General features: G+C 34.6%; 3 protein-coding genes across 6 annotated transcripts; all 3 read left to right on the top strand.

Annotated features, from left to right (window-relative positions):
- Nucleotides 1-2,040: 2,040 nt before the first annotated feature.
- On the top strand, nucleotides 2,041-4,467 carry LOC140988151 (monooxygenase 2-like). Of its 3 annotated transcripts, none has more exons than XM_073457107.1 (7): nucleotides 2,041-2,120; nucleotides 2,384-2,453; nucleotides 2,626-2,772; nucleotides 2,887-2,940; nucleotides 3,028-3,193; nucleotides 3,284-3,512; nucleotides 3,866-4,467. In XM_073457107.1, the coding sequence occupies exons 2-7, from the start codon at nucleotides 2,389-2,391 to the stop codon at nucleotides 4,414-4,416; spliced, it is 1,212 nt and encodes a 403-aa protein (XP_073313208.1). In that variant the 5' UTR covers nucleotides 2,041-2,120; nucleotides 2,384-2,388; the 3' UTR covers nucleotides 4,417-4,467. The 3 variants fall into 3 exon arrangements, with proteins under 3 accessions (XP_073313208.1, XP_073313207.1, XP_073313209.1); XM_073457106.1 differs by having other exon boundaries at nucleotides 2,047-2,120; nucleotides 2,358-2,453; XM_073457108.1 differs by lacking the exon at nucleotides 2,626-2,772 and having other exon boundaries at nucleotides 2,047-2,120; nucleotides 2,358-2,453.
- An 847-nt stretch (nucleotides 4,468-5,314) lies between these two features.
- On the top strand, nucleotides 5,315-9,930 carry LOC140988043 (probable 26S proteasome non-ATPase regulatory subunit 3). Its single transcript, XM_073456892.1, has 9 exons — nucleotides 5,315-5,435; nucleotides 5,695-5,787; nucleotides 6,598-6,788; nucleotides 7,216-7,353; nucleotides 7,443-7,579; nucleotides 7,773-7,827; nucleotides 7,915-8,025; nucleotides 8,616-8,855; nucleotides 9,196-9,930. Exons 2-9 carry the CDS (start codon nucleotides 5,706-5,708, stop codon nucleotides 9,706-9,708), a joined length of 1,467 nt encoding a protein of 488 aa, XP_073312993.1. The 5' UTR covers nucleotides 5,315-5,435; nucleotides 5,695-5,705; the 3' UTR covers nucleotides 9,709-9,930.
- Nucleotides 9,931-11,152: 1,222 nt separating this feature from the next.
- Nucleotides 11,153-18,244, top strand: LOC140987637 (probable ubiquitin-conjugating enzyme E2 23). 2 transcript variants are annotated; one of them, XR_012177197.1, is made up of 9 exons: nucleotides 11,153-11,251; nucleotides 12,454-14,472; nucleotides 14,868-15,005; nucleotides 15,205-15,666; nucleotides 15,865-15,934; nucleotides 16,042-16,181; nucleotides 16,351-16,662; nucleotides 17,298-17,703; nucleotides 17,960-18,244. XR_012177197.1 is itself a non-coding variant. In XM_073456222.1 (8 exons), the coding sequence occupies exons 2-8, from the start codon at nucleotides 12,454-12,456 to the stop codon at nucleotides 17,547-17,549; spliced, it is 3,393 nt and encodes a 1,130-aa protein (XP_073312323.1). In that variant the 5' UTR covers nucleotides 11,153-11,251; the 3' UTR covers nucleotides 17,550-17,783. The 2 variants fall into 2 exon arrangements, 1 of the variants encoding a protein (XP_073312323.1); XM_073456222.1 differs by lacking the exon at nucleotides 17,960-18,244 and having other exon boundaries at nucleotides 17,298-17,783.
- Nucleotides 18,245-19,419: the final 1,175 nt, after the last annotated feature.

Consider the following 19,419-nt stretch of genomic DNA (forward strand, 5'->3'; position numbering starts at 1 on the left):
TAAAAGCTAGGTCCAGACAGAAGCAAAAAACAAGCTCTTCAACAAATAGATTGATCAGCTTGAGTTGGTTGTGCAACACAGATTGATCCTTAATGATCATATATAAATAGAAGTGTGTGGTATGGAGCAACTTGAACATCAAGCTTAAAACTTGTTAATGCAATACAAATAGATAAAAGTTGGACTTAGAAACATCTCGATGTTGTTTGATATCATCAAAATAAAGATATTTTCAATCTAACAAAGTATTTAAATGAATGATATATATATATATATATATATCTATCATATTAATTGCAAAAATATATTTTCTTTCAAAAATAAATAAAAAAAAGTGTTTATTTAGAAGATAAACATATTTTTACTAAAACATAAATAAGTGGTGGTTTCGAAAAAGATTTTCAAATTTTTGTTGTTGTTGAGATATCTTCAATCAGCATCAATTTAGTATTTTAGTTTTTGAATATATCCACACACACTATATATATATATATATACACGATTTTGTTACCCTGCACACATATATATACGATTTTGTTATCCTGCACACCATGTGTGCAGGGTATCATGTGCACCGCCTACGTGGCAGNATTAAAAATAAAAATTATATGCAAAAAACTGGAATCTATTAGTTACAGTGTTATTAAAAATAATTTGATGAAACGATCACTGAAACAATAAGAAAATATAATCTTTAGAAATAGTAATAAAATGTTCACATGTATCAATTATCATAAGCTGATACACATAAAAAAATTACTAATAAAAGTTAAATTTTGGAACTTCAAGAAGAAATAAAATCCTACCAATAAAATTCCACCCAATTAAATATATTTAAATAAAATTTAATTTATTATTTTAATTTTGGTATAAAGATCAAGGAGCTGTTGATTTTGTAGTATGGTCGGAATAATGATTCACTCCTCGCATTTTAATAGTACACACACACATATATATAGATTAATTTTTTTTTATAATATATATATATATATATATATACACACACACACACAATATAACATGCAGATATTTATTACTTATTAGTGCACGAATACACATAGAATTTAATTATTATTTTTTAAATAATATATTTTAGCAAGTTGCACCAGATATATTTAATTATGAAAACAGCATTATAATTTGTTATTTGTAAAATACTATTAAATTGGAACAAACTATTAATGGCTTATTAATTATGGTTGCATAATTTCCCATTTTGGGTCAAAGCATAATAACACCATTCACAACTTCCATGCAAATGCTATGCGGTCTATCCACGTTTTATATAGTCTAATAGTAATGAATTCTTAATTCTTGAAGGGATCAGGTTATTTCGGATTCAATATTTAAAAATAAAAAATAAATTATTTCACACTTCAATGCACCAATTATTTTATTCTTTCTATTAAAATCCTAAATCTCTGCATGATAAAACATTTATTTTTATTATAAAACATATAGAGTTCAACATATTTTAAAATTGTTACAAATTTTGGAAGAATGAGTGGATGATTGACCAATGATTATGAGTTCGGTTTTCCTACCAACATTTTTTGGGCGAGCTTGTTACGAAAGACTTGCCTAGTGTGTGGTTTACTTGGCCAACATGATTTGTCGGCTTTTGTGTTATTCCGGAGGTTTACTCAGTGTGCATCGAAGGTAGCGACGACGCGTTTTCACGTCATTAAAAAAAAGAAGATAATTGCTCTTAAAAGATGTACGAGTTGGTGGAGTAGTGAATGTTTGACCAATGATGATAAGTTCAAATATCTCTACCAATACCTTATCGGACGAATCTATTGTATATATTATTACATTTGGCACGGGGTTTACCTAGTTTCACCATCACCGGCCATGAATAACGGAGAAAGATCTTGAGTAGGTCCGATTCCAGTCATTTGCATTTCTTGAACACGTGATTTTTAAAAATGGTTTAATATGACGATGAAACTTGGTTGGCTCAGGAACAGACACATAAATATAATTTATGAACACATAAATATAATTTATGAACAATAATAATAAAGAAGCAAATTAGAGAAAAAAAAGCAAATAATACAAAGTTTATTTACACACCACTATCATTCAGCGGAGGTGAAACGGTGGTCATCTGGGCACAGGTACCCTTTATTTTCTTGAACTAGTTTTTATCACACACAAATAAAAGCATTTAATTTCAAGATTGCGAGTGGTTTTTATCTAATAATTTCTGTTGGTTTTCATATAGATTGTGGTGTTTATTTTAATCTTCATTTTCTTATGTCTACATGTTGTTACCGTATATGAGACTAAAATTAAATTATATATCTCCCCATTATTATTTTTTATCAGGGTTTTTTTTTGGGTTACGATATCAGTGAAAAAGCATGTAGAATTTTGACAGAGATTATGGAGGGCATAGTGATCGTTGGTGCTGGAATAGCTGGCCTTGCGACGTCTTTAGGACTTCACAGGTACTTGTTGAGTTTGTATTTTTAACCATGAACTTGAGTTTCATCATTAAATTAGGTAAGTCTATCCTAAATCTTGCATCTTCTAGTTTTAGCAGAATATGAAATGTAGATTGGATGACAGCAAGTAGTATTTTTATCTGAATGAATTACTTTACGGATTCGGTTTTTGTAGGCTGGGGATTCGGAACTTGGTGTTGGAGTCAGCAGATGCTTTGAGGGCCGAGGGGTACGCTCTGGCATTGTGGCCTAATGCTTGGAAGGCATTGGATGCCATTGGTATCGGTGGCCTTCTTCGTCGACAACATAACCAGCTTGTTAGGTATAGTCGTGTTATATTTTTTATTATCTTCGATGGTTGATGAATGTGGCTTCTGCCTGCTTTTTATTCGAACTTTTTACCCTACCATATTCGTTATTGAACTATTTCTTGCAGTCTAGTGACCACTTCAGTTGTTTCCGGGCTGCCAACGGCAGAACTACCGTTTGGGTGAGTTTCAAATGGATGGTTGTTTTCACTTTGTAAAAATTGTTTTCATCATGAGTTGGTTGGTAATATGCTGCATGGTACGTGCAGGGATGATCATGAAGTTCGTCGTATCGATAGGAAGGTCCTGATTGAAACGTTGAAGAGTGAACTTCCGGAAGGCACCATTAGGTTCTCATCTAAACTGGTACATATTGAGGAGTCTGGTAACTTCAAGCTAGTTCATCTTGCTGATGGAACTGTTATTAAAACTAAGGTAATAGACCCAACTGAAGAAGTAGGAGAAGTCTTTGATGTGGTTATTTTTCTGCAATTTATAGAGATATTTCATATTATTTTGCACAAGGTGTTGATTGGATGTGATGGAGTGAACTCAAAGGTGGCCAAATATCTAGGCTTGAAGAAGCCATCATTGGCGGGGCGAGCATCGATTAGGGGTCATGTAGAGTTTGAAAATGGCCATGGCTTCGAGCCAAAGTTTTTGCAGTTCTTCGGAAATGGCGCAAGATATGGTGTCACTCCATGTGATGATCATGGTGTCTACTGGTATTTCACATACATTCCCTCTCCAGCAGGTTCACATTTTTCTTCCTAAGAAACAGGGGCTTAATCAGCCACAAGAGTAATGGAAAAGTCGAAAAACTTTTGAAGACTAAAAATATAATATTTTTTTAGAATACAAATATCGGAGGGGTTGATGGCCCTATTTCAAACACCCTCTAATCCTGCTTAGAAAGTAGGTCTTGCATGCAGCAGTATGAGTGATTTGGTTTACAAACATTTGAAATTTTACTTGGTTCTTATTCTTGTGAAGATTCATTCTTTTCTTGATCCCAAAGTGCATGTGATTTGGGATCTTTATGCCTAATGTGCCAGTTACAATCCATGAACTAATGAAGTTACTTGGCTTTTACTAAATTTGGTGCAGACAGAGGCATGGAAGAAGATCCAGTTAAAATGAAACAATTTGTATCTTCCAAGCTTGGAAACATCCCTGATAAGATTCGAGCCGTTTTTGAAAGAACTGATCTAAACAATATGATATGGTCTCAGCTAAAATTCAGGGACCCATGGGAACTACTATGGGGAAATATCAGTAAAGACAACATTTGTGTGCTTGGTGACGCATTTCACCCTATGACACCAGACATAGGCCAAGGCGGTTGTTCCGCTCTAGAAGATGCTGTTGTTTTAGCCAGGAATTTAGTCGATGCTTTGACTCGGAAATCAAGCACTGGGATGCTCGAAAACGGTGAGGAACTCGAGCACCGGATGATCGAAATTGGGTTGAAAAAGTATGCAAGAGAGAGGAGATGGAGGAGTGTAAAGCTTGTCAGTGCAGCTTATGTGTTAGGCTTTGTACAGCAGAGTGATGGGATTTTGTTGAGCTTTTTGAGAGATAAGTTGTTTGCCAAATACTTGGGCGGAATTTTGTTTAAAATGTCTAAATTTGACTGTGGCAAGCTTGTGGATTCTTGATCAACATTATGCAATTTACTTGCATTGTGTAATCCACTTTGTCGAAGAAACTGTAATGAATAGGTCTCTTGTGAGACGGTCTCACAAATCTTTATCTGTGAGACGGACCAACCCTACCGATATTCACAATAAAATATAATAGTCTTAGCATAAAAAATAATACTTTTTCATGGATGACCCAAATAAGAGATCCGTCCCACAAAATTTGACCCGTGAGATCGTCTCACACAAATTTTTGTCAACTATAATATATTTCACATCGGTGAGTGATAATTAGGTTTGACAAATGAAGTTCTGTTTAAAAAAATGTTGATATTTTAACAAGAAAACTCAATTAGAAATCCCAATTTCATGAGGTTGCAGCATACAAATTTTGTTTGTCAAATTTTTTTATTTAGTTATGATATTTAAAAAATTAAATATGACATGCAAATTTAGTATAAAAAAATTTTGAGTAAGAATTTTTTAGCAGTTATGAAATGTAAAATTTTAAGCTAATTCTATTATATTTAATAAAAATATAAATAAATAAAACATGATTTTAAGAAATATTAGAACAAAATTATAAATGTTACAGCTACATGTGAATTTATATATTAAATATGAATAGATCTTTTGTGAGACGGTCTCACGAATCTTCATATGTGAGACGGGTCAACCCTACCGATATTCACAATAAAAAGAAATACTCTTAACATAAAAAGTAATACTTTTTCACGGATAAACGAATTTCTGAAAATTGAAGTGAAAACCCTAGAGTGTTGGCTCAGTGATTTGGGGATATATATATAATCCAATGTATTCCAAAATCCAAACATTTTAGTTATGGAATTTATTAATAAAATAAAAAAGAAAGAAAACATAACTGTTTTACTAAAATGGCCCGCATCGGCCTTAATTAGGCAAGCAGACCCAGCTTGTTTTTTCCTACAGCTTGCTTGGAGAAGAAGACCCCCCAAATCACTGAGCCAACACTCTAGGGTTCTCACTTCAATTTTCAGAAATTCGTTGAATCCGAGGTACATATTCCTCTTATCTTCTTCTTCGTATGCATATTTGAACAAAATTTGACTTGTCTTTTTTTTTTTTTTTAATTATTGAAATTGTTAATTTTATCCAATGGCATGCATCAATTTAAAGCGATTGAAACCTTAGATTCGCCCTTTGTTATAGATCAAATCTTACCTCGAAAACTAATTTTTGTTTCAATGTTATCAAATCTAGTTTGCGTCAATTAATCTAAACGAACCGCGGATTAATTTTGCGTTGGCTTCTCAGATTCGTAGAAAATGACTCAAGATATCGAGATGAAGGAACAGCAGCCCACCCCTTCAAATTCAATTGCCATCAATTCTTCCTCAGCTCTCCAGCGTATGTTTCTTTATTTGGGTGAACATGCTTGAGTTTTCTGTTGTGTGACCAATTAACCAACCAACAAAACTACTTGGAGTTTCATTGTGTTTTTTTAAGACCTTTGGTTTTAAAGTATTATAGCGAAGTTGCAATGCTGTTGAACGGTTTGTGCCAAAAGCTCCAGCTTAACATCTAAGGCGTAGATATGTACATTGGTAGAACATTATGCGAGAAGGGACATAATAAGCCGACTTAATAAAATATGTGGAGTTTTCACTCCAAGGGACTTTTTCTTTTAGCTGCTTCTAGGAATGGGAAGACTCGCCTTTGCCCTTTGCTCCATTAATAAAAAACTTTCCCTGTGTTCACTCTAGAAAATTAGGGCAACTACTCCTGACTCGAGGGTGAAAATAAGAGAATCCTACCCTTGCGTTCCAAATGAAAGGAAAGAGCCAAGAAAGCACCTTTGTTTCAGCGGATTATTCTAATTAAGCCCACTTTTGTTGGAAACCGTAGCTTTCCTTCATTCTTTTAAACGAGAAACATCATCGTTCATTCTAGTTTCTATTTTAAGCTTTAGCTATCACTTTAGATCTTAGCTTGAAGATCTAAGTTGGTCTTGAATCTTTTATCCGACTTTGATACTAAGCTGAAAGCCTTAAACCATTTCTCCCAAAAGCTCAAGTTCATGGGAGTGAAGACATCAATAGTTTTATGCTTTATCAGTACTCAACTACATTTAGATATCTTTTTGAAAATTATATCTTAATTTTTAAATGAGTTTGCTTTTTTTTTTCCCCTTATTTTTTCGGGTGTTGCTTCTTTTAGATTTGAAGGATATAGCATCTCTGGTTGAGACTGGGGCATACACCCGGGAGGTTCGAAGAATTGCAAGGGCAATTCGATCTACAATTCAGCTGCGGAAGAACCTAACGACTTCTGTTCTATCTGCATTTCTCATTTTTGTGCTAGTGCCAGGATCTGAGGTGCATTCACGATTGTCGTCCTACCTTCCCAAGGTGAGAACAAGTTTTTACGCCAACTTCCAAATAAATTTTGGAAATTTATGTGCTTAAACTTATTTCAAAGAGAATGATTTCTCAATTTTACTGGTGGAATACATCATCAACAATTTATTGGTATCGTGTGAAATTGTGTACATCTGATTTTGGACGTTCAACTCTGTGTTTTTACAATTGCTCTGAGACATAGCTTCAAACCACATACTTTATCTTGTTCTGGGTTGTGGTACTAAATTGACTGAGAAGGCGACGTTTTATTGTATACCTTGAATAATTGAAGTGCATTTAAACTTGGTGACCAAATTAGATTTGAGCAGCGGTTGGCATTTCATTCTTAGGTCGTTTGTCTCATCAAATTATACGGCATGTAAGATAAACTAGATATATTGTGTATAACTCTTATAACTTGTGCTGAATTGTGTAGGAAGATGAAAATGATATGGAAGTTGATTCCGCTACATCTAGTGCTCAAGCTCCTGCAAAACACTCCTTGCCAGAGATTGAGATTTATTGCTATTTACTTGTTTTGATATTTCTGATTGATCAGAAGAGATACAGTGAGGTATAGTGGTATGTTCAAATTACTGCAAGGTCATAACTAGATTGTATTTGAGTGCGTACTAATATATTGATTATTCTTTGATACATTAGGCCAAGGCTTGTTCTTCTGCAAGCATTGCACGTCTAAAGAATCTTAATAGGAGAACTGTTGATGTCCTTGCATCCAGGCTCTATTTTTACTACAGTCTAAGCTATGAACTTACTGGCGATCTTGCTGAAATACGTGGGTATGCCTATGTTTTTACTCGTTTGAATTGCTGGCATAGCTTTTGATACCCTAAATCTTTTTCTGATGCTCAGACACTGATACTTTGAAAACCAAGAAACTGGGATGCTATGTATCTTCTTGTTTGTAACTTTAACTCTGTTAATTATGAACTGATGGTGTTATATCTGATAGAAATTCTCATATTTTTTCAGTAATCTTCTTACTCTGCACCGAATTGCTACTTTGCGCCATGACGAGTTGGGTCAGGTTGGTGGTTGTTGAATCAGCAGTTAAAATTGTTAACTTGGGTAGCCGTGTTCTTGTGAGTGATGATATAGTAATGGCATGATGCAGGAAACTCTTCTGAATCTGTTGCTGAGGAATTACCTCCATTACAACTTGTATGATCAAGCTGAAAAACTGAGATCAAAGGCTCCTCGGTTCGAAGCTCACTCAAATCAGCAGGCAACTCTAGAAACACAGCTCCAATCCCTGGATTGTTTCTTTCCATAATTGCTTGAATATAAATTATCAATTAATAAAATAATTGGTTTGACTTAGAGCCGAATATCGGGTGGAATATATTATTATTATTGATAAAAATGGAGATTGGAATGTTGTAAATTTGGTTCAGATGAAATTGTTTTCATCTTAAATGACCCGTAACTCCTAGATTGTTGTCGATATCGCTTGAACTGTTAGCATACAAAGAGATTGATAGACCAGATTAAACATCACGTCTATAAGAAATGGAAAAGGATATTGTAAATGGCTGTTTCAAACAGCTATATATAGTGTACTAGAGATATCATCACGTTTTAATGAAGTCAAATTACGAATTTATGCATAGTTTGTGCTCCTACATGTTATTCTTGTATTAACATAACGTTGTAACTTTAATGATTTTGTCTCTGATACCACACCATAAATGCATCATTTCTAACTGTACTCAGATCTCGTTTTCTCTTTACGTGTGTCAAGAACTTTTTACTATTCCAGGGATAACTGTCGTCTCTGTCATCTGATTGTTCTAACTCTACCTGCATTCTCTTTAGTTCTGTCGGTACCTCTTCTACCTCGGAAAGATCAGGACAATTCAGTTGGAATACACTGATGCCAAAGAATCACTCCTGCAAGCTTCCAGGAAAGCACCTGCTTCTGCTCTTGGTTTCCGAGTTCAATGCAACAAGTGGGCTATAATTGTCCGCTTACTGCTTGGAGAGATTCCAGAAAGAACTGTTTTTATGCAGAAAGGGATGGAAAAAGCTCTGAGGCCTTACTTTGAGCTTACAAATGTGAGTATGATTCTATTAAAGTTCATGATAACCATCGACTATCATGAAGAATGAAGAGATACCGTCTATACCCAAATGAAAATGATGGTTTCACGAGGAAGCTGTCGAAGGCTTTCCACACATTTATTTGCATTTGTAGAAATCAGGAAGTTTTTAATTGTAATGCTTTAATTTTATTAGTTAATGGGCACTACTATTGTCTAGAGTCAAAACTTTCGGTTATCTATTTATATAAACAAATCCTGAATTTGTATTGGGCCAGGTTAGTACTTTTTTTTGGTGGATTAGCATCCTTAGACTCAAATCATTTGGTACTGACTGATCTTTTTGTGGGTTTCAGGCCGTTCGAATTGGAGATCTGGAGCTGTTCAAAACAGTTGCTGAAAAGTTCTCCAGTACCTTTAGCTCTGATCGAACTAACAATCTAATTGTTAGGCTACGCCACAATGTTATCAGGACTGGTTTACGCAACATCAGTATCTCATATTCCAAGATCTCACTTGCTGATGTTGCCAAGAAGTTAAGATTGGATTCGCCAAATCCTGTTGCTGATGCTGAAAGCATTGTATCCAAAGCAATTCGAGATGGTGCCATTGATGCCACATTGGATCATGCTAATGGATGGATGGTTTCAAAGGAGACAGGGGATATATACTCTACGAATGAGCCTCAAATTGCTTTCAACTCCAGAATTGCTTTCTGCCTGAATATGCATAATGAGGCAGTCCGTGCTCTTCGATTCCCACCTAATTCCCACAAGGAAAAGGAAACCGCGGAGAAGAGGAGAGAGAGACATCAGCAAGAGCAAGAACTTGCTAAACATATAGCTGAGGAGGACGATGACGAATTCTGATAAATGTTCTCTCTTATACTATGCACAACTATCAAGTTCTCTTGCAAGCTGTTCCATTTTCCATTTTCTTTGATGGGTTGGGGCGTCTACCGAATTTTCCTATAAGACATTTTGTTACGTATATCATACCGAGCTTCAAGACGTTGGATCGCTTCATTGAACTTTAAAGAATCCCCTTTATTCAGAATTTATGTTATTATTATTTTTAACAATTCAACATTACTTCTAAATTTGCAATTTGATTCAACATTAGATAGATAATTTCACTGGGAAGTTGTTCCTTTTCCTTCCCTGAGGTCTCAAGAAAAGCATTTTGCCTGCTTTGGTTGTCACAATTGGCTGCAAGACATTTATGTATTCCATTTTCAGACCATCGTTCTAATATATCCTCAAAACTCTGCCTTGATCACTGAGGGTGTATTTTATACATAGAAATTTAATTTTAATAATTTTTTTTTTAAAATAAAGGAAATTCTAAAGGTTAACGGTTAAATAAGATTCGAGGGCTTTCCCCCCAAAAAAGGTATACACAACTCTTCACGTAAGAAATAAAGTAACAAAACTAATGTGGATAAAAGATGTATAATAAGCATTATAATGTATACTGGTTCATCGATAGGGTGAGATTAATAAGAGATATGTTTAAAGAGGGGTATAAGTGAGAACCATATTATTAGCATCAGACGTGAGAGATACATAATAATCAACTAGTAAAAGTTGCACACGCGTTGCATTTGTTATTATTATTTTTAATTTGATCAATATAATACTATACAATTAATAAAGAATTATTTTCAATTTAAAAGAGTTGCTCGAATTAAAAAAGAAGTTTTGTTTAGAATGTAAAATATGGAGTGATTTGAGGAGGTTTTTTGCAAGATAAGAAAAGTAATTATGCAATTAAATATTTTGGTGTCATCTAATGTAGTTACTCTAAGGGTCTCCAACTTAATAATTTAGTATAAATATAATAAGAAAGTGAAAAATAAATATGATTAATGTATATAAAGAGAGAAAATATATCTTTTTTTGGCATGTTTTTAATTCACATGATTTTGTTTATTTTTAATCTATAATTATTTATTCTACGTCAATCAAATCATTAAATTTAAATTAAAAAATTATTTTTAATAAATAATATTATTAATATTTTATTAATTATTAAAAGTACAAATGATATTTTATATTTTATCTCAAATTTAATCGATCAAACAAACTATTATTTATCAATCAAATCGAATACTATCTTAATTATAATTTCTATTTATTTTTTTATTATATTAGATTACCAATTTATATATTATTATAATAATAAAAAGAAAATAAAAGAAAAGAAAAGAAAAGAATAGAAAGGTCGCCTTGGAAACAATTCTACGATAGTGTAATGACAGAAAGGCCCATGGTAGCCTCTATATTAAGACTACGACCTTTAAACAATAATAATATGTATATTTTGTTGTCTGGATCAATAAAATCGGAGGGAAGTGCCTCACATTCAATCAGCTGCCGTGTTTAGCTCGCTGGTTGCTCTCCGATTTCGAAGGTAATTGGTATTATTATTCTTTGCATTCCTTCGATTTGCGTTTGATTAAATTCCTTATATATCTTGGCATTTTTTTATATTTGGTGATTCGTTTATTTGTTTCCGACGTTTTGTTGGATTTTTGGCGGACGAGTTGATATAAATAATTGTTGTTTGATCTGGTTTTTGTGCATTTTATTTGTTAACTCATCCTTTAGCTGTACGAGTTTTTAAAAGATGTTGGGTTTGAGCTTGTGTCTGGGTTCTTCGTTATTTATTACTTCTTTTGTTTATCTTTTTCCTTTTTTTATAATCTGGATTCTTAAATTTCAATTTCTCATTATTTTAGCTCCATTGTTATAATGAAAAATTGAAGCTTCCGCAATGGCGAAGATGGTAAATGTTTAGAAATGAGATACCGGTTACTGTGGAGCATGGTTTTCAAGATGAGGTCTTAAAGAACTCAAATTAGTCCATTATCTAGGAGAAGGGAATTCTCTGCTGCTCACGAAAACAATAGCATTGCACAAAGTTGTCTCATAATTGTTTCTGAAGGCTTGACATTTGGAAAATATATTGCAGATTAAGAAGTTTGTACTTTCACTAGCTTCTTATTCTCTAGTCTTGAATTATGGAGTATTGCTAATTCTAATTTTTTGTTAGAACTATTAATTTGACTTTTAGTGTTATGTGCAGAGTATGCATTGAAATTTCTGATTTGTTGTATGGTTATCTCTTTTACAGACTAGCCTTGTTAACTTGTTTGCTTTGGTGCTTCTCAATTATTAAAATATTCTCGAATCATATAGAAAGGTTATCCAACGTATGCATGAAGTTCCTGTAAGTGCTTTTGGAATTGAATTTGCATTGAGATACGAGATTGGGTTATGTATAATCGGTCCAATCGAGCAAATGTGACTGTCATCTTCCTTCTACGAACTTATCATATTTTAAACCTGTTGAAAATCCATTAATGATTATGAATGATTACTTGAAATAACCTGAATATGGGGACTACGATCTTCCACATTTTCATCATGATATATTTTTTTTCTTTTGTGAAGGGGATGAGTGTGGCATGGTCTGATTATCCTTATTGAGATGTTAAATAGAACATCTATCCGCGTATTAAAAATAGAGCAGTTAAAATATGGATATTGTGGGTGTATGTCTATACTAGATACAAATTGCATGCCTTCATGAATGTCTTTATTGTTTGTCAGATGGAATCTCAGCGGAGTTCTGATCCTAATGAACCTACCACTACTACAGAAGACGACACCATTAAACAATGTTATTCAACATGTGAATCAAATAGAGATCCCGACTTGAGCTATGAAAATAGACCAGGCGAGGTTCTCAGGAACTTGCAGAATGTTTCATACATCTATAGGCATGATGTTGTGAGTAGCAAAATTAACAATAAGATTGGTATTGTGACTGAAGTTGCTGGTGATTCAGATTCCGATAGCATTGTAACAGATGATGATGATGAAGAGGATGGAGATGAAAGAGATGATGAAGCTGGCTCTAAAGAGGAGTGTTATGAGGAAAGAAACAAAAATTCTGATGAAAATTCTACTGGAAAATTTGGTGATAATGACTCTAAGCACGGAATCCTCTCAGTAGACCAAGTTAGAGTGAGTTGGTTGGAGGAGTCTGAAACAAAAGAAAGTACTAATGACGTGACAGTTATTGATAGAGGATTTTTACAAGGGGATTATGTTGCTGGTACTTTAGATCCAACTGGTCAAATCGGGATTGTGGTTGATATCAGTACTACCGTTGATTTATTAATGCATGATGGATCTGTATTGAAAGATCAGTCATCCAAGGACCTTAAACGCATTAGAGAATTCACCGTAGGCGACCATGTTGTCCTTGGGCCCTGGTTGGGTAGAATTGAAGATGTTTCTGATAATGTGACTGTTCTATTTGATGATGGTTCTATCTGCAAGGTCATGAATGCTGACCCATTGCGCCTCAAACCAGCTGGAAAGAACATCCTAGAAGATGGACATTTTCCATATTATCCCGGCCAACGCGTGAAGGCAAGCTCGTCATCAGTTTTCAAAAATTCTAGGTGGCTATCTGGATTGTGGAAAGCTAATAGGTTGGAAGGCACAGTGACCAATGTAGCTATAGGATCAGTGTTTATTTACTGGATTGCTTCTGCTGGGTATGGGCCTGATTCTGATAACACTCCAGATGAAGAGCAGAGTCCTAAGAACTTAAAACTGCTGTCTTGTTTTGCACATACAATTTGGCAGTTGGGTGATTGGTGCCTCCTTCCATTGGCCGTGGAGTCATCACTCACACTATTGGACAAGGAACCATCAAAATTAGAAGCTCAGGATTTTGTGAAATATGAACAGGAATCAGCTGAAACAGACGACAACTCTGATGCAGAAATGGCCACTAATGAGGAATTAACTGGGAACGGTGTACTCATGCAGCATGATTCAGAGGCTTTATTTAACAAAAACATAAAATCATCAGAGAACAGTGCTCTTGCAGGATCCAGTTTATGCAGTTCGGTGACATCTTTAAAGGAAGCTGTGCATGAAACTTGGCCCCTTCACCGTAAAAAGATTCGTAAAGTTGTAGTTAGGAAGGACAAGAAAGCCCGGAAGAAGGTAGAAAATTTTGAAAGAGCCCTTTTAATTATCAATACCAAGACAAAAGTTGATGTTGCATGGCAGGATGGAACAATAAAATTGGGCATGGATTCCACATCCTTGATTCCCATTGATAGTCTTGGGGATCATGAATTTGTTGCTGAGCAGTATGTGGTGGAGAAAGCTGCTGATGACAGTAATGACGCCACTGAGATCCGACGTGTCGGGGTTGTTAAAAGTGTAAATGGAAAAGAACGGACATCTTGTGTCAGATGGTTGAAGCCTGTCATGAGGGCAGAGGACCCCAGAGAATTTGATAGAGAGGAAGTGGCAAGTGTTTATGAGCTGGAGGGCCATCCAGATTATGATTATTGTTATGGAGATGTAGTTGTTCGGCTTTCACCAGTAACTTTTCCTACCAAAACTTTTGTTGAAGACAGTTCACTTAATAGTTCACATGAGTCAAAGCATGACGAGGGAAAGAATCGTGGAAATAATAATATAGAAAACAACTCTGCTCATGACATGTCTTCGGAATTTTCGGATCTCTCTTGGGTTGGGAACATCACTGGGCTGAAAGATGGTGACATAGAAGTCACATGGGCTGATGGGATGATATCCTCGGTAAATTTTCTGCATGCCTCACGAATTATAATCACTTTGTTTAGTTTTTACTGTTAATCTTGTTCAGGTCATTTGACTCTTCAATTGATTGAAAGCTTTAGTTTCACTCCTGAGTTCTTATGTCATACTTTCTTCTATTTTTTGTATTAATTTGTTCACTGATTTTTTTTTTTGAGGAATGTTAACTGATTTTCAATTATTAAGAAGTTGGTAAATATGAATATCATATTTTTGGAACAAATGTGAGTATTCTTTACTGACTCAGTCATTGCTATTCTTTTATTTTTGTCCGTGCGAAGTGGTCAAGTTGATACAGCAGTCGTTTGAACCTTCACGAGAGAAACTGTTGAAGATGATAATCCTCATTGACAGTTGAATCTATGATGTTGTATCAGGTTGGTCCCCAGGAAATATATGTAGTTGGTCGTGATGATAATGAATCTATTGCAGCTGCAAGTGGTGCTAGCGATGATGCTGCCAGCTGGGAAACTGTCGAAGATGATAACATTGAGAGTATTGATGATGACAAGGAGGTAATGGTGGCTAGAGCAGTATAATTGTTGTCGTTGGTTAATTTCATTTATCACTCCCATTTGCCACATCCTTTGTTAGCATTTTTTAATTGTCAGTCTTAAGGTATATGATTTATCAGTTGGTCAGGAGTCTCTCTATTTATGTTGAAATTTACCTAAATTTCTTTTGATAAAATGAATGGACTGCATGTGATATCAGGATCCCATGTCGGACAATTCTAGTGACGCCAAACCTGATATTGAAGATAGCAACTTGGCTGCAGAAAATTCTGGAAAGAATGGTGCGCTCTCAATTCCCCTTGCTGCTCTTGGTTTTATGACCAGAATAGCCTCTGGAATATTTTCAAGGGGACGAAAGGATTCTGATTCGATGGAGTTAAATATCAAAAGTGAAGATGATTTTCATTTAGATGGATTGACTTCGAATAAGGATCCTTGTAATGGATCAAGCTCTCAAAAACTTAATGATATAGAGGATAAACATTCGAAGCTAAGCATTGATAGTAAGGGTGAGGAGCACAATACTAAGGCATCTGATTTATTAGAAGTTGCGGAAACACTATGCCACTTAAAATTGACAGAATCAAATGTTTCATTATTCAAAGGCTTTGATATTGTGACAGATCCTTTTGACCACTACTTTTCTGGTGCACCGGGGCAGGTTAGTTATCAATCAATTACCACGACGACCGCTTGAAAGCTATTTATGATGAATCATCAGATCGAGAAATTATGCATGTGACTAATATGAGCCTCGCGTCCTCGACTACTTTTCTCAGTCTTTTATTTACCAACTTATAGTGCTTCCTCAGTTCTATCAGGGTTTGTGCTCAACTGATCCCTGCTATCCAATATACAGAATAGCGCTGCAAGGAAATGGCTCAAGAAAGTGCAACAAGACTGGAATATTCTTCAAAATAACCTACCAGGTATGCTTCCGCTGGTTTCCTATTGCTCTGGACAATTTTAAAAACTCTTATCATCACGTGGAAATGATTTTACATGCTATCTTAAAATTTAAAAGATTGATAAACAGAGGGAATATATGTACGTGCCTATGAAGATAGAATGGATCTTTTGAGGGCAGTCATAGTTGGAGCATATGGGACACCTTACCAAGATGGCCTTTTCTTCTTTGATTTTCAACTTCCACCAGAATATCCTGATGTTCCGCCTGTAAGAAACCTATATATTACCATTCCGGGTCCATCATTCATTTAAAGCTGGAAAGTTTTACTTTTTTTTTCGCATCTTATTCTTTGCCTCCATGTTGCACCGAACTACTGTAATTTATCTTTGCTGGTTTTGCTCTGTGACATTCAGCAACCGATTTTCATGTCTGTAGTCTGCGTATTATTATTCTGGAGGATGGCGAATAAATCCAAATTTGTACGAGGAGGGAAAAGTTTGCCTCAGTCTTCTGAATACCTGGACAGGTAGAGGAAATGAGGTTTGGCATCCTTCAACGTCGAGCATTCTTCAAGTATTAGTTTCTCTTCAGGGACTTGTGCTAAATTCTAAGCCTTATTTCAACGAGGCTGGCTATGACAAACAAGTCGGGACAGCTGAAGGGGAGAAAAATTCATTGTCTTACAATGAGAATACATTTCTATTGAACTGTAAGACCATGATGTATCTGATACGAAAGCCCCCAAAGGTGATTGACGCAAAATTCTTTACTTTTCGACTTCTATAGTTGTTAAAACATTATGTTTTACCAAAGGGAATATACGATGGATCCGTTCTGAAAACTAACCAAATCAGTATTTTAGAACGGCTTTTTCGATGATCGGTTTATTGTGTTAAATGTCCTACATCGGTTGGATTAAGTATTTGAGAATTGTGTGAATGGACTTGGACAAACCTCATATGGAGCTAGCTTTTGGGTTTGAGTTAGGTCCAATTCTCAATCTTAACATGATAATGTCTTGTAAACTTCACGTTCCAGTTGTTTATTCCCGCACGTGAGGATATGTGTTAAATGTCCGAGAAGATTGAGACTTGAACGTAATTCAACTTCAAAAGGTAGCTCAAGGTGTGAGGATTGTATAAGTCCATATATACAACTCCTAGTTTTTGACTTAATCTAGCCGATGTGAGATATTTAATATATTGTTTATTAATCTAGCCGATGTGAGATACATATCATCCAACTATTTTCTCATCTTCTACATCATAAAATGTTTACAGTTTCTATTAATTGGACGATCTGGCTAGTGCATTTTTTTTATCACGAACAGTGACGTGCTGTAGTCATCCTTGTTAGATGTTGATTTTCCACGAGTTTTGCAGGACTTTGAAGTCCTGGTTTTCGAGCACTTCAGGAAGCGCGGGTACTACATTCTGAAGGCCTGTGACGCATATATGAAAGGTCACCTCATTGGCTCACTCACGAGGGACGCTTCTGTATCTAATGATAGTAATTCTAACTTGAATTCAATCGGTTTCAAGCTAATGCTTGCTAAAGTTGTACCGAAACTTTTCAATGCATTGACTGGAGTTGGAGCCAAATGTCAGGAATTTCAGCATCTCCAACCCTCGTAGCAGTAATCTGAGAGGACAATTCAGCCATAATAACTCATCCTCAACATACCTCTTGATTTTATTTCGGTTGGTTAAAGCGCTGCAGTCTTGAAGTGGAGGCGTTGGAAACTTCAAAGAATAGAGACGTGCTTCCATACTGGGACAGAAACACTAGGTATTCATAATCCGCCTAATGATTTACAGTTCTGTTACCAAAAGATTGATTTGTGACATATATGTTTAGCAGTTAGGTTGNTATATTATTTCCTTTTCTTTTTTTGTTTTTGTTGTTTTGAACTTTGGCTTTGCATTGCCTCCTAATCTGGGAATTTAATGTATTCCTTCGTTGTATTTATTTATTTTTAATAATCTCATAACTTTACAGCACTCTGTTACCAGAAATATAACATTCTTGGGTGTATCTTCCATAGGTACACACACAAGTACAACAAACTGCAGTGTTGGATATCACCTTGATTGAGGTGGGTTTCAAGGGGACTTGATGAGTTGCAGAGGGGTGATCAAGAGGGTGGACTTATGGAACTGAAAAAAGTTGGTTAGGTTAACAGCATAAATAAAAAATTCGAATTAAACCGATTTCATATATATAAAATTATATAATTGTTGTCCATAATTTACCTTACTATGATGTTTTTAATTATATAAACTTGATTTGTCATAATTAATTAAATTTTTTAATCTATTTTTTTCTTTACTATTTTTCAAGAGATTTTCGTCGATATTAGTTATAACAGATGATTTGAGGGTTCTTAGAAGCTAAATTAAACCATTGTGGATTTATTTTATGCCAAATTTGTAGTGTCATTGTTGTATACTATGTTAAATATTATTAATATCTATGTGTATATTGATATTTGTTTATTTACAATAGTTCTTTTAAAATTTTTGAATGATTATATTTTAAAAAATATAAATATTTTATTTGAAAACTATCCAAAACAAATTGAACATAACCAAGCAAAAAATGTAGGGCTGACTTGATTTTGATATTTACTTTTTAATGGTTTGATTTGGTTCATAAGAAATGAAATACCAATCCATCTTAGAACTGTATCCCATATTGTTTTACTGAAAGGACAGGCCAACTGAATTGTCAAAACTCTCCAAACAAGTAACATTTTTTGGTTATATGATAATATTTGTGGTTATTTANTATATCAACTTCGAAGATATTTGAAACCAAACATATGTATTTTGTTGCATTCCCAGCCCGTGACTCGATTGTAGGATATCTACATCAATTGGAACTTCAAAGGACCATAATTCAATGTTATCATAGACATTTTAAGAGGACAAAAACTTGTGTGAGACGGTCTCATGGATCGTATTTGTGAGACGGATCTCTTATTTGGGTCATCCATGAAAAAATATCATTTTTTATGATAAGAGTATTAATTTTTGTTGTGAATATGAGTAGGGTTGACCCGTCTCACAGATTAAGATCCGTAAGACGGTCTCACATGAGACCCACTCTTTTAAGAGTTCCAACTTGCATATGGATTGAGGTATTTAGATACGAGAAAAAAATTACTCAAAAACTTGTGTGAGACGGTCTCACGGGTCGTATTTTGTGAGATAGATATTTTATTTTTGTCATCCATGAAAAGTATTACTTTTTATGCTAGGAGTATTACTTTTTATTGTGAATATCGGTGGTATTGACCTGTCTCACAGATAAAGATTCATGAGACCGTCTCACAAGAGACCTACTCAAAATATTAAGGCAGACTTCGAAGTTATACATAATTAATTTATTTTTATCTTATCTTAGGTATATTTGATCATTTACTAATTATTTATCTTACATCAATCAAATCATTCAATTTAAATTACAATATTATCTTTACTAAATAATATTATTAAAATGAGA

The sequence above is a fragment of the Primulina huaijiensis genome, chromosome 11 (assembly GCF_012295235.1).
Source record: "Primulina huaijiensis isolate GDHJ02 chromosome 11, ASM1229523v2, whole genome shotgun sequence".
Classification (NCBI taxonomy): Eukaryota; Viridiplantae; Streptophyta; class Magnoliopsida; order Lamiales; family Gesneriaceae; genus Primulina; species Primulina huaijiensis.

Excerpts from the sequence above, each read along its gene's own strand:
- LOC140988151 (XM_073457107.1), top strand. The coding sequence starts at position 2,389 with ATGGAGGGCATAGTGATCGTTGGTGCTGGAATAGCTGGCCTTGCGACG. Across the intron at positions 2,454-2,625 it reads ACGTCTTTAGGACTTCACAG|GCTGGGGATTCGGAACTTGG; the intron begins GTACTTGTTGAG and ends CGGTTTTTGTAG. Across the intron at positions 2,941-3,027 it reads ACGGCAGAACTACCGTTTGG|GGATGATCATGAAGTTCGTC; the intron begins GTGAGTTTCAAA and ends TGGTACGTGCAG.
- LOC140988043 (XM_073456892.1), top strand. The coding sequence starts at position 5,706 with ATGACTCAAGATATCGAGATGAAGGAACAGCAGCCCACCCCTTCAAAT. Across the intron at positions 6,789-7,215 it reads TGTCGTCCTACCTTCCCAAG|GAAGATGAAAATGATATGGA; the intron begins GTGAGAACAAGT and ends TGAATTGTGTAG. Across the intron at positions 7,354-7,442 it reads ATCAGAAGAGATACAGTGAG|GCCAAGGCTTGTTCTTCTGC; the intron begins GTATAGTGGTAT and ends TTGATACATTAG.
- LOC140987637 (XM_073456222.1), top strand. The coding sequence starts at position 12,454 with ATGGAATCTCAGCGGAGTTCTGATCCTAATGAACCTACCACTACTACA. Across the intron at positions 15,006-15,204 it reads GTATTGATGATGACAAGGAG|GATCCCATGTCGGACAATTC; the intron begins GTAATGGTGGCT and ends ATGTGATATCAG. Across the intron at positions 16,182-16,350 it reads AATATCCTGATGTTCCGCCT|TCTGCGTATTATTATTCTGG; the intron begins GTAAGAAACCTA and ends TCATGTCTGTAG.